This window comes from Osmerus eperlanus, chromosome 11 (assembly GCF_963692335.1).
Source record: "Osmerus eperlanus chromosome 11, fOsmEpe2.1, whole genome shotgun sequence".
In the NCBI taxonomy this organism is placed as follows: Eukaryota; Metazoa; Chordata; class Actinopteri; order Osmeriformes; family Osmeridae; genus Osmerus; species Osmerus eperlanus.
In genome coordinates this window covers 8,973,514-8,986,334 of record NC_085028.1, presented here as the reverse complement: position 1 = coordinate 8,986,334, position 12,821 = coordinate 8,973,514, and the positions used below count along the sequence as shown (strand labels likewise).

The following is a 12,821-nucleotide window of genomic DNA, read 5'->3' as shown; positions in this document are numbered from 1 at the left end:
TTGGTTAATCAATGCTTTATATTGTCAGATGTATATACATCACCAAAGGGAATGAAGGATGGAATATTTTATTTAAAAAACAATAAACGTTGGGATTTACATGATTTTGTGTTGAGGCCAGTCCCAGTGGCCACTCCAGGCAGAACCCCACGACCACCAAACCCTGCAGACATCAGGAACACGTTCAACACTATTTGACATGTACAGTGTACGGTGTACAGTGTATGCAATGCTTCCCATAATGACAAGCTGAATTGCAGGTGTGATTGAAAATAGAATTCAGGGTAGGTCTGAGAATTTGACACACCTGTTCCTGGCACCACTCCACCTTGGTAAAGTCCAGGGACACCAACCCCTACAAGAGGGAATTAGTTGCAAGTTATTTTAACTTGGCTACCAACACTATGCACACATAGACACACGGATGCACTCATAATATTCTGTCAGTGTCTTACACACACCTGGCACTTTTGAAGCTTTTTTCCCTGCCCCTCCAAGCCCTCCTCCAGGTAAACCAGTCTGAGGAAAGACTGGTGCTGACAGATGAAGATAAAGGTCAGACTCAGTAACCTATTATGAAAGTATTGTGCACAAGACTGGTAAAGACAAAGAGGATAACCCCCTGTACAGTGTTGTGCTACAGTGCTGAAGGTCTTACCTCCTGCAGGAACAGAAGCTCCGCCTCCTGCTCCCCCAGGCCCCCCACCTCCACCCAGCACGGTCCCTCCAGTGCCGACTCCTGCAAACACACACACGGCTCCAAAAATTAAAAAAAAATACCAAAACTGATGGGTTCATTTATCTGTCTGTGTTTACAATCCCTAGGTATGTAGTGATGAATTACTATCACTTAAATGTGAGTGCCTTGATTTTGGTGACCTTCCGCGACTAATGACAATACTGTAATACATATTGGAGAACATCTGACATGTAGTTACAAAACATGAACATAACAGGGACCTGTGGAGCTCCTGGTTCTCCTTGCACAGCTATGAAAATGCCAGTGTGTGAAACAAGCTAATCTGCCCTCCCCCCTTTTGGTTTGTTAACAGCATAGTGCTCAAAAGCCAAATGACCAGCACTAATCTAACCAAATCAATATGCATGGCATTTGCCTTGCTTCATCACATGCCTAATTTCCTTGGCCATGAACTGGAACAGGAAATGAGCTGTCAGCTCTGCTGCAAAGGGATCTTGGCAAGGGAATCAAAAACCGTTTCACTTTATTTGTTTAACCTTTTCTTTCTATCTTCAACCTGGCTCTCAGCAAAACATGCATTGCAGTGAGATATAGACAAGGTTTGGCAACATCATGGAGAGGAATGTTGTGTTGTGTGGGGGGGAGTTATAGAATTGGCAGTTTTTTGGAACGTCTTGAAAAGAGTAATGATAATGGTTGCACAAGAGTTGTTTCATTTAGAGTCTTGGGGGCTGCCAACTAATACTTACATATGAGTCAGTCAGGATGACCTCAACTGAATACATGTTGAATACTCTAAACTAGCCTGAATGAAAATCATACACATCTACACTAAAAGCACACTGAGGTCAGGATTAACTTTTGGCCACACTATCCTGTGCAAGGTAATCTAAAATATTTCAATACCTGTCAGTCTGCCCAATATTTTTTTTAATAGCAAATTTGTTTTAAATGTATAAGGCTGTTTATGCCCAAAGCATGCATGCAAAGCTCTTTTGTTTAGAGCTTTTTATAATTTATTGTAATAGGTTAGCCAAGATTTCTGTTTGTCTTACCTCCTTTGGGTGGTTTTGGACCCTTGCCACCTACGCCTAGAAAACAAGCATTTCAAGAATGTTAAAGAACTGGATGCTGTTTGGTGGAATTGCATTCCTTGCCTTCTGTATGTCCTGGATAGAGGAAGGTATGAGCGTTAGATCATCCAGTCTTGGGTGTCAGTGAGACTAACAGTGCTGCTCACCTAGACTTGGCTGCAGTCCACCAGTAGGAAGTCCTGCTCCACCGTACCCTGAATTAAAGACAAGAAGCTGGTCAATGAGGATTCAAGTTTCTCTTGATGCATATCATGGTCATGGCCGAACATCCATGTAAACATTCAAAATAATACTGGCAGTTTATGACTAAGATATTAGTTAAATTACTGTGAAGGTCGTTCAATTACTGAGATGGTAGTTAATTATGGAGATGATAAGTAAGTGAGTGAATTGTTAAATCTATACCTGGCTGTAAACCACCTCCAGGCAGCACACTACCTCCATAACCTGAAAGGAGACCAAAATATCAACCTTAATCCAATGTAAAAAAATAAATAAAAATAGCAATGCCCATTGGAGGCCATACCTGGTTTGGGACCCTTTTGTCCACCGGCTCCAGCCCCTGGGAAGAATCCTCCAGCTCTACCTCCATATCCACCGTAGCCACCATAACCAGCTGAGAACAACAGAAACAAGAGGAAAAGTCATCAGCACACAGTTCTGTGACAATGCAGCAGTGCTAACATATTATTGTGATATCATAGCTTTAGCAGAACTGGGAGCCCATAAAGGAAAAGGCCACACTTCACCTCCAGGCTGGGCTTGAGGGTATCCGCCAGGCTGGGCTTGAGGGTATCCGCCAGGCTGGGCTTGAGGGTATCCGCCAGGCTGGGCTTGAGGGTATCCGCCTCCAAGGCCTCCTGCTCCTAATGCGGGACCACCAGCTCCTCCATAAGGCCCAGCCCCGAGTCCACCGGCTCCCAGGTTTCCGTAGCCTCAGAAGATGGAAGGAGGATGGGAGGGAAAGAAAAAGAGAGCAAGAGAGACAGCGAGGGAGAGAGTCAATAGAGTAAGAGAGAGAGAGCGAGAGAGAGAGAGAGAGAGAGAGAGAGAGAGAGAGAGAGAGAGAGAGAGAGAGAGAGAGAGAAAGAGAGAGAGAAAGAGAGAAAGAGAGAAAGAGAGAGAGAGAGAACACAACTGCACTGACTGGAATTGGCTTAGGTGTCAAAACATTGAGTCTTCTGTTTTTTGTCTTCTGCAAGTGGGAATGACAGGCAATGTGCCAAGTTCCAGGTCCACTTCTGGGCCCTGCTATAGTACCTACATACCTGTAAAGGGATATCATGATCAAGATTATGAAAGAATTCATGACAAAATTAATTATAGACTAAGAGGTGGGTTCTGCCACTGTGTCTGCAGTACATTACATCTACTCTATCTATAAGGCTTGCTTATATTTTTCAAACTTGGTTTAGAACTTGTATTACAATGTCTTTATAGTCTCACTCCACCATGTGTTTTTTTATTTTGGTCCATAGGTCTTCTGTGGTCATGTGTTTCCGGCTGACTGCTCCAGTAGAGGGAGCACTTTGGTCACTTAGCATCAGACAACCGTAGCTATTCCTTGATGACTTCAACGGCTACAGATCTTTGCAATTCTCAGTATGTCTTTGAGAAGAAAAACGTCTTCTTTCCACATGGTAGTGATACATAAATTAAGTCATATCCCAGCTTGGGTTTCTGCTCGCTGACAAGAACAGCAGTAGACAAAGAAGAAGGAGAAGAAAAATAGAAAAAAAAACAGGGAGGGGAAGTGTGGAAAGACTTCTAATGCCACCTTTGCCTCTTTGTATCTTGACCGTGCTTAATCTGCCAGTGACCTGTGTATAAACCCTTATAGACCTATCCATTGATTTACAGGCAGCGAGAGCCAAAGAAAACTACAAATAATCCGTCCTTATGAACTGGAACAAAATAGTGACGAGACACCCATGCCCTGGGTGGTGATGATTCAATAAAGCACATTCCTGCGGTAATTGAATAATTATTTTCTAGCACGATGAAGCATGACCAAAACATGCCTGAGATAGCCAAGAGGCACAACCTGGATTCAGCTGGTGGAAAACGTACGTATGGTGTTAGAGAGGATGGAGACAAAGGTTGCTGCTTCTGTTCAGTAAACACAACCATTGCAGAGCCCAGGGGAACTCTGTAGGAGAGCTGCACAGTGTAAGCCTCTGTAAACTCTGTAGAATTGTTCTGTCAGCCATGCAGAAGGCTCTGCTCTGGGTTTTCCAAGTTAGATGACATCAGGTTTTCAAGAGACCTCAACTGGTTCGTTGGAGACTGATATCTGGGGCTTTGTTCTTTAGTCTTTTCAACAGCTAAGCAGTATGAGATATTGGGGGAGGATGACCAAGTAAGAGAAACCTGATGAACAAGGGAAAAGTGAGGACAGAAGGAGAGAGCGGTGCTGAAGAGACAACTGTCTATAAGGTGAAGGCAGCCATACTGGGAGAGGCTGTGGAATGCTCGGGGAGAATTGAAGGATGGAAGTGTGGGGTTTCTTTCCACAGTCAAAACAGGGCATCGGTCCTGCCAAGGCCATGGTGCGGTCAGCAAAAGCCCAGACTCTAAGCTCACCGTAGCCGGTAATCCATCTTCTAAGCATCCTCCTCTTCCTCCACCATTGCCCAATCCTCCGCAAACTGACCTTGTAGCAATAACAAAAACGTCCAACTCGAAATAAGATTGATATATACTGTATTTTGGGATGGATCTTAAGGAGAGGGGGTGGGGGGACTCCCCTTACAGTATCCACCAACGGAGTAAACACAGAGGTGATGACGGGATGAAACAATTGAATTGACAAGATAAGGTCATTTGTCAGCTAAACGGTACACTCCCTAGGTCTCTGCTTTCTGAGAGACAGCCAGTCTAACTCAGCACTCTCCTCTTTTTCTAGCTTGAAATCCCAGGAGACTGAAGACCGACACAAGGAGTAATGGAATGTCTCACTGGCTGCTCAGTGAGAGAAGCACAGGTCAGTCTGAGGTTGTTTTGTGGGTGTGTGTGTGTATCTGGCTGTGTGTATCTGTCTGTGTGCAAATATCGTGTCATGTCTGTGTGAGCGTGTGCGTCAGTGTGAGTACAACAGATATGTGTGTGAGTGTTCAGTGTGAGTTCTGTGTGTGGTTGGGCTGTTCCATTCATCACTCCAGCCCACCTTTGCGCTCAGTGAAGTCCTGTCGGTCTTAGCCACACTCGGGGTTGACCACCATCTGCAGTGCTGTGCTGTCCTGTCCAAAACCAGCACACCCAAGCCCAACTGAGAGTCGTATATGTGTGTATGCATGTGTGTTTGTGTGTGTTTGTCTGATCCATCGGCAGACTCTCAAACCAGGTTCAAAGACCAGAGACCGTAAAGAAGTCGCTGCAGGAATTAATTTTCTCTGGCATCAACATCACTAGACACAGTTTCAATAAAACACCCACAAGAGAAATGCGAAAGTCATGCTTTTCAGGGTCAACGCAAGAGGACACACTAACATGCTCTAGACTATTGCTGGTTGGCACCTCTCCATTAATTGTATCATTGATACGAGCTCTTACAAAAGCCCTTTGTTTTCATATGTACCCAGACCTATCAGCTCAAACAAGCAGGCCTTTCTTTGAGTCCTATTATTACAGTAAGTCAGTTCACACAAACAGGCCTGTCTTAGCTCACACGTTAGTTTTTGGAAGCTCATGCGGACGTTGTTGGTTGTAATGATTTGCACACATGGAAACTCTGTGCCCTTGACCTCGAAATAGAAACAAGCTTGTTTTACTTTGGTGCCGATGCCGTTGTTCAGTCAATAGCCTCGCTGATTACTGACAGGTGGTTGATTTATGCAAGTAAAAATGGCCGCTGTTTGTCTCTTTGACACGAAGGCCATAGACAGACAGTAGGGATAATCTAAACCAAAGCACCTTTGGACAAAGAGTGACATTTTGAAAAGGTCAGACACTTTCAACACAAATACTATATTACATAGGGGAGAGAAATTACTGATGTTTCACTCCAATGCATCACATTTTCCTTCCACTTGCAACTGTGCAGTGTCACAAGGGTGATGGTTGATGACGAATTTCCATTCATAAAGGTCCTGCAGCTTTTACAGCTGTGCTCTGTGACAAGTGCACCTGAAGGTCTCTGAGGTGAAATCCAGTAAAGTGCACCTACAATTAAAGTTTTGAATGAGCAACGCGCCTTTAAACAATGATTAAATTTTTAGGGCAAATTATGTTCAGTAGAAACTTGTTCATTGTACACTGCCAAGGACTTTGTGTTGGTAGAAAACATGTAAGGAAAATATGGGCCAGTAGTTGGAAAGAACATTTGAGGTCATTTGAGGTCATGGTTTCAGTAGTATCTCTCATGTCTGGTTGAATTTAGAGTAAAACAAGGCAGGGTTATTGCAAACGTTGTCCTTTACTTTCCTTCTTTCTGCCATTCTCCCTGTTCTCCCTTGTTCCTTCTCTTGCTCTCTTTCAGTCTGGGTCACATGGATTCAATGCATCGAACTTGAGGTGTTAAAAGGAACATACAGAATAAGCCAATTGAGAGGAGACTCTCTCTGTCTCTCTCTCTGTCTCTCTCCCTTCCTCGTGACCAGCTGGGCCTGTTGAAGGGTTTAATTTAAGAGAGCGAAGAATTCCATGGCAGGCATCCACAGCAACTGAATGCAGAGGAGGTGAAAGCAGACCAGGGATTAGAACTCTGGAACGGCCCAAAAAACTCTGGAACCTTCTCTTTTCTAGCTCTGATGGAGATATGGTTCAACTGGCAAAAATGACAAGATTTGGATATGGGGGAGTCATGGTTGATTATGATTGATTGATTGATTGATTGTTAAGAAGTCAATCAAAGCTAAAATATTTTCAGTTGATCTAACACGTACTGTTAGTGCTTCAATTTATGTCCTACTGAAAGCCTCAACACCTCATCAGTCCTTGAATAGTCATAATTACACTCTTCACAATCCTGACAGATGACTACATGGGTATCAGATGAACAAGTCGCTGGGGTTCCAAGTTCTTTTTGTTCAATGCATTCTTACAGAGTAGCACACAAAGAGTTGGACAGATGGTGACGTTAAAGCTGGAAGATGTATTACCCAGAGATGATTCCACATTGCGTGAGACAATCAGACACGCCTGATCTCCTCTCCTCCTCCCTCTGTGGTGACCTCCCTAATCCCTTGTCACTTTCAGGTTTTCCCAAGCCATCAGTCTCTGCACATGCTTGAAAAGTCGACTTCTGCTCATGTTGGACTGATAAAACAGACACAAACACATTCCCTCTGGCTGGTGAGAACAACTCAGCCTAATCAGGGAGCCCTTTGTTCTTTCCATCTTCCTTTCTGACATGGCCAGACAGAGGTACTGTATTGGAGCTTTGGACCCTGCCAGGCGACCCCTGAATGCATGCCTTTCAGGGAGTTTGGCATGAAACAAACAAGGCTACGGTTCCATGAGCTTTCACTCAATTTGTGTCTGCAACTGTGGACCAGGGTCAAGATCGAATAAATGAAATGAAAATTGGAATGGAGGGAGTAGTTTGGCCCGCCTACAGTATCTGCTGCACTTGACTTGACACAGTCAATGACTTTATTCACTTACTTTCAGATGGGGTAGGATCATTTACTTCAGAATTGAGGTCTGCTTGTTTTGTTTACGTTGCTGCAGACTTAGGTGCTTAAACCTGACAGGGACGACATTTGTTCACGTACAAACCAGGACGTGAGTGCATAAATAAAAAAAAGAAGTGAACTGACACACTTCGAGGAGGCAAACAGCTCTACTGAATGTCTCCAATTTACGGGGCCGCTGTAAAACGATCCATTGCACTAATGTGGATTACAGCAGTGCCACCGGGCCAAGCGTGGCCCTGCCCAGTGACGTATCCTGCTGTCGGACTCCCACCGAGCCTCCCACCGAGCCTCTCACCGAGCCTCTCACCGAGCCTCTCACCGAGCCTCTCACCGAGCCTCTCACCGAGCCTCTCACCGAGCCTCTCACCGAGCCTCTCACCGAGCCTACACATCTCCACAAGACCATCTGTATCACATGCCTTGCTACACGTGCTTCCACGCCCCCAAAAAATTGTTAAATGCTGTTGATTGCAATGACACACATTCATACTGTGCGCATCATAATGTGTCCAGTTTGGTATGATGTCACTGTTTATGTAACAATCACTATGGTGTGGGACATGTTACACTGTTGCCTTCAAATGAACCACACTGACAAAGCTGCAGATCTGCAGGAGAAGATTCTATTGGTCCACTTTTTCATCCTATTCCAAAGGAATGCTACAGTTGCTCTGCCAACATCAAATCTCTCAGTAGAGACCCATCTCTCATTCTGTGGACAAAGGTTGGCATGCAACACACACCTACAAACACCAAAGTATGTGTAGCCGTGGCCACACATATGCTTCTAATGTAGATTTTTACACACAAGTTTATATACATACAACCAGAACCACAAACCAAACCCACAATCAGACAAGCATTTTACATGCAGCCATGGTACATGTACTACACCAACCACACACCCACACTTACCACAAATACCCATACCATTTCTGTCCATTATTTATTATGTCTTTAGGAGAGCAATGGTGCATATCATGCACACAGACAAAAACTGTCAATAAAGGATCCAGTGCTCATGGTGTGTAAAGCTGGTGATGCATGTAACATCTCACAGATGGTCCACATATGCATTTCAGTGTCTGTCTTCTGAATAGTTTTCTGACAAGTCAGGGTTGAGACATTAAACAGGTCAGTGTCTCTGAAGGAACACTGGGCATGTGTGTGTGTGTGCATTTCTTAAGAGACTTTTGGTCTCAGTGAGAGTTCAGAGTTCCACATTCATTACAAAACAGTGTGATCACAGGGTCACAGGCATCTCCCTATGTTAAACACATGACGGACAGTGTGCCGGTGCCTTAACTGGGGGAACACATTATTATCTACACATTAGTGTGGGTTAAGGTTGAAAATGAAACCCAAAATTTCCACAAGCACTTCAAGCAGCAGGTGTGGACCATGCTCACACAGCTAGTGCAGAAAAAAGTCGGCAATGATGTCATATCTTTTAGGTAGACATACCAACATGGGCATCAGAATCAAATCCAACCCCATCATTTAATAGTATGTCATATAATATGATACACTCCACATTCTGACATGATACGATGCCAATGAATCTGATCAGGAAGGGGACCGATTTTACCCGTGAGCCCACTACAGCCTTTCCAGGGATGATTTGGTAACGTGTGACATGGGAAGGAAACGAGAGGGGAGATATTTCTCCATCTCTACAAAAACAATACTTGGGCTTTGGGTGCCAGATGGACGTGGAGAGTGTTCTCTGCTCCAGACCTGGCAGGCTGAGCAGGGGAGAGGCTGGGGGCCCGAGCCAGGGGATGCCTCATCACTGGACCCATTTAGGGATAGAAACATGACCGTGAGAACATGGTCAGTAGAACATGTTTTTTGAGAGCGAAAAGTAGAAAAAAAAAACACCTCATCCTAAATATAACCCAGTTTAATTGGTGTACATTTTATGTTATTTAACATGTCATGCATGTATGTGTTTCAGTTTTTTCCCCCAAGGCCAGTAGTGCAACATATAACACATTCTCAATCTTCCCTCTCAAGGGTGGAATTTTCTTATTTGGTGGTCTCTCCGCATCAAATCTCTTATCTTATCTCGCCTGACACTGTGATGAAATCGTGATCGTTACGATCATTCCAAGTTTAAGTTGTGAAACTTATATGCAGTGTTCTTTAACAGCTACTTAGAAACTTGAGAACTAATTGGAAGCAACTTCTGGAATCCATTCTAAAATGGCTCTCCTCCAAATGGGACCGGACAGCGAGGAAACATTCACAACGACAACAAACAGCCTTAACGAACTGAGACGAGGGGATAACGTGTAGGTCTCGGTCCTCTGGTACGAGAATGTTTGGAGGGATGTGTGTGTGTGTGTGCGGAGGGGGGGGGGTTCAGTGGGGATGTTGTCAGACTGGACTCTGATGCCTGGGAGGATGGGTCATCATGTACCATCAGAGCCAGCTACGTGTCCCCAAACACTAAACCACGCAGCAAGCACACCAAATGACACTGAGAGACCCACACACCCATAAAAGCATATCAAGTAAACATACAAAATACAAACACACTTTCGTCTCTGTGACAGGTCTGATCCCTGCTGATAAGAAACACGTGTCTGGCGAGACAAGTCCTTGCTGCTTCCCAACTCATCTGCTTTTGGCTGATCACCTCATCCCTGACTCATTCTTTGTGTCTCCGTCTCTTCATTTCACTTTCTCTTCTTCAAACTTCAGGCCAGTGTAATATCCTCTATTGTTTTATCGCAATTCTCTCCCTCTGGCACTATTGTCTCTCTATCCCCCTGATTCACTTTTCTGTTATGTGGCCTTTATTTCAAAACCTCTCTTTCCTCTTCCTGTTATGAAACTTGCCATTGAGAGGATGACCTCCTCTTATGTGGTATAAAAACATTGTCACCTTGGGCAAATTGGTGGGTCTTGTTTTTTAAATGCCAGGAAGACGGTTATGCAACATACCTCCCTATTGTTCTGCTTGTAATAATTCAACAATATGGTTACAAGAGCCAAATGTTTGTTGAAATCCTTCTATACTCATGCAGTAGACCAGATTTGTGTGTCTACAGCTCAGCCTTGACGTGCTCAGAGAGTTGAGAGTAGATTTTTAAACAGGTATGGATGCTATCCAACCACTGACACATCCAACTCTTATCTAAAAAGTATCATTTTTGCATCACTTGCTGAAACAGCTAGCACGGTGAGTGGGGAATAACAATAAGATATTTCTTATTATGCAGTATCCCTGCTAACTGTTAGTGACAAGAGGTTATTCCCATAAAGCCTAACATTTGTCCAAAAACAAGCTGCTCTGTCCAGGTTTGGCAGAGAACAAGGTCCTTAGTCTGTCCTCGTTTGAGGGAGGACAAGAGACCAGCTGAATTCTCTTGGAGAACGTTGCCTTCTCTGGTACTGACTCCCCTATGAACGTGGACACTGACAGGATTCATGATTAGTTTAGCATTTACAAGGCCTGGCATGAGTCTGCCACGTCACTTTGATCACCAGCTGCTGTTCTCTGTAATGGGCCGTGGTATACATCTGTGCACCACTGCTTCCTTCGTCCTCGAGACAGGTTTGGGTGAAAGAGATACACATGCCAATGCTACAGGTGCCTCTGTAAAAGCCTGTTTGCACGTCTGTTGCAATGGAATCCTCTTTAAATAGATTTATAGGGAAGGGGGTGACCTTTACCTACATGTTGGCAGTATTCGATTCCATTAGACTTGTCCCTGTCTGGCCTATTAGCCAAATGTCAGATTTAGCACATCAGCTAATTGACATGCTGTAGATGGATCCAAGCTGCCTGTGTGAGAGCTCTCAACTGATGAAATGTTGAATTGTATTTGTAATGGAAACATCATCACTGGGTGTAGAAAGGTGCTTGGGTTCCAGCCTAAGGGCCTTTGAGTGAAAAAATACACTGTGTCCAAATCTGGAAAGCTTCAGTCAACACCCAGTTGTTGGAATGGAAATATCCCATCTGAGAAGTCACCTTGCATAAAAATCCCCCACTGAATGGACAAATCAAGATGTAGAGTGGAACGTGTTCTGCTGTTATTGTGACTACCGATCTCCTTTCTTTCTCTCCTTCTTTCAAATGGACGAGTAACCTTAGCTGACCTTAAATGGTTCCAGTCAAAAGATGTTAAGTTTTTTTCCTGTGTAAGGTGTGGTCATTCGTGTTACAGAGATTTATTGAGTTACAAGACCCAAGTTGCTGCATTTCTAAAAGGATTGGGAGCTTTCTGTGACACGCTCTTTGTTTCTTTTCCTTAATCTAATTTCTGCCATGGAACCTCGGGTCGACAGAGAGAAAACCATAGCACGAACAAAAGCCAGGCCGTTATTTCCCAAGCTGTGCTCTGCTGACCCCAGCCAACATCAACTTCCCTCTAATATCCCACGTAAGGACGCTTCTACAAAGCAGCTCATGGAAACTCAATGACTTTTTAGAGAAGGGGGGGGGGGGGGGAAGTGTGAGGGGTACTCTGCAAGGAGCCACATCTTATCTTCGGTTAAAACGATGAATGTGCTTTCTTATCTTTCCCGCCACATAGTGGTAGCCTAGATGGAAAGGTCTGATGTAGGAAATCAAAGATTGGCTGAGCATGGCTAATGTGCTAATACAGTGCACACTGAAATAGAGCATAAAACAATATTTACAGTATGGTATCAGAGATGACGGCAGTGCACTGTTTCAATGAGGAGGCTTCCAGACATTGTGATATTGTGAGTGCCTAACATTACAAAAACATTCATCAGTGCGTTAGCACCATTGTTTGGCGGGTGATGATGGGAGTTTGTATTCTGCCAATCATCACTCAGTCCAGAACCGCAAAACAGGAGTGGCAGGGTCTCCCTTTTCCTCATCAATGGAATGCATCGCTCACACCCAAACAGGACATCCCAAACAGATGCCAGATTGGTGTGAGTGAACCGTGATGAAAATAAAGGGATGACGAGGTGATGTTGGTGACGGCCCAGCCGAGGGGCTGTTGCTGCTGCGCTACCCACCAACCTACCCAGAATGTACTTAACTGCACTCTGGTCTACACAGTTCAACCCACTTCACCTACATCACAGCCAGATATCATCATGATTTCCTTCCTGATATAACACTTCAATAAGGTGCTCCAGATACAATGTGCATGGTTTTTCCTCGTTGGGTGCATAACAGGATGCTTGAGCTTATTGCAGCGTCTTGCACTCTACAATATCTGCCACCTGCACTACATACTGTATACAGTATTGAATCCTAGACAGCGATAGCAGACTCTTCTGTACCCTGAGTAATGGAAACCAATGCTAGAGCCAACTGTACACGGTGAGCAGCAACTTTAAAGACTTACCAGGTTTGGGGGCCTTTCCACCAGCCCCTGTTGGACAGAGCAAACAGAGTAA

The 12,821-nt window shown here is 44.4% G+C and overlaps 1 protein-coding gene across 1 annotated transcript in view; it reads right to left on the bottom strand.

Moving 5' to 3' along the window:
- elna (elastin a) overlaps nt 1-12,821 on the bottom strand; it is a 43,770-nt gene that overhangs the window by 17,969 nt on the left and 12,980 nt on the right. The window contains exons 5-14 of the mRNA XM_062473452.1: nt 12,770-12,796; nt 2,544-2,729; nt 2,321-2,410; nt 2,200-2,241; nt 1,941-1,988; nt 1,756-1,791; nt 659-739; nt 462-536; nt 308-355; nt 101-163 (exon numbers count right to left, since the gene is read on the bottom strand). Coding sequence (XP_062329436.1) covers nt 101-163; nt 308-355; nt 462-536; nt 659-739; nt 1,756-1,791; nt 1,941-1,988; nt 2,200-2,241; nt 2,321-2,410; nt 2,544-2,729; nt 12,770-12,796 — 696 coding nt within the window. The remainder of the gene's footprint in view (nt 1-100; nt 164-307; nt 356-461; nt 537-658; nt 740-1,755; nt 1,792-1,940; nt 1,989-2,199; nt 2,242-2,320; nt 2,411-2,543; nt 2,730-12,769; nt 12,797-12,821) is intronic.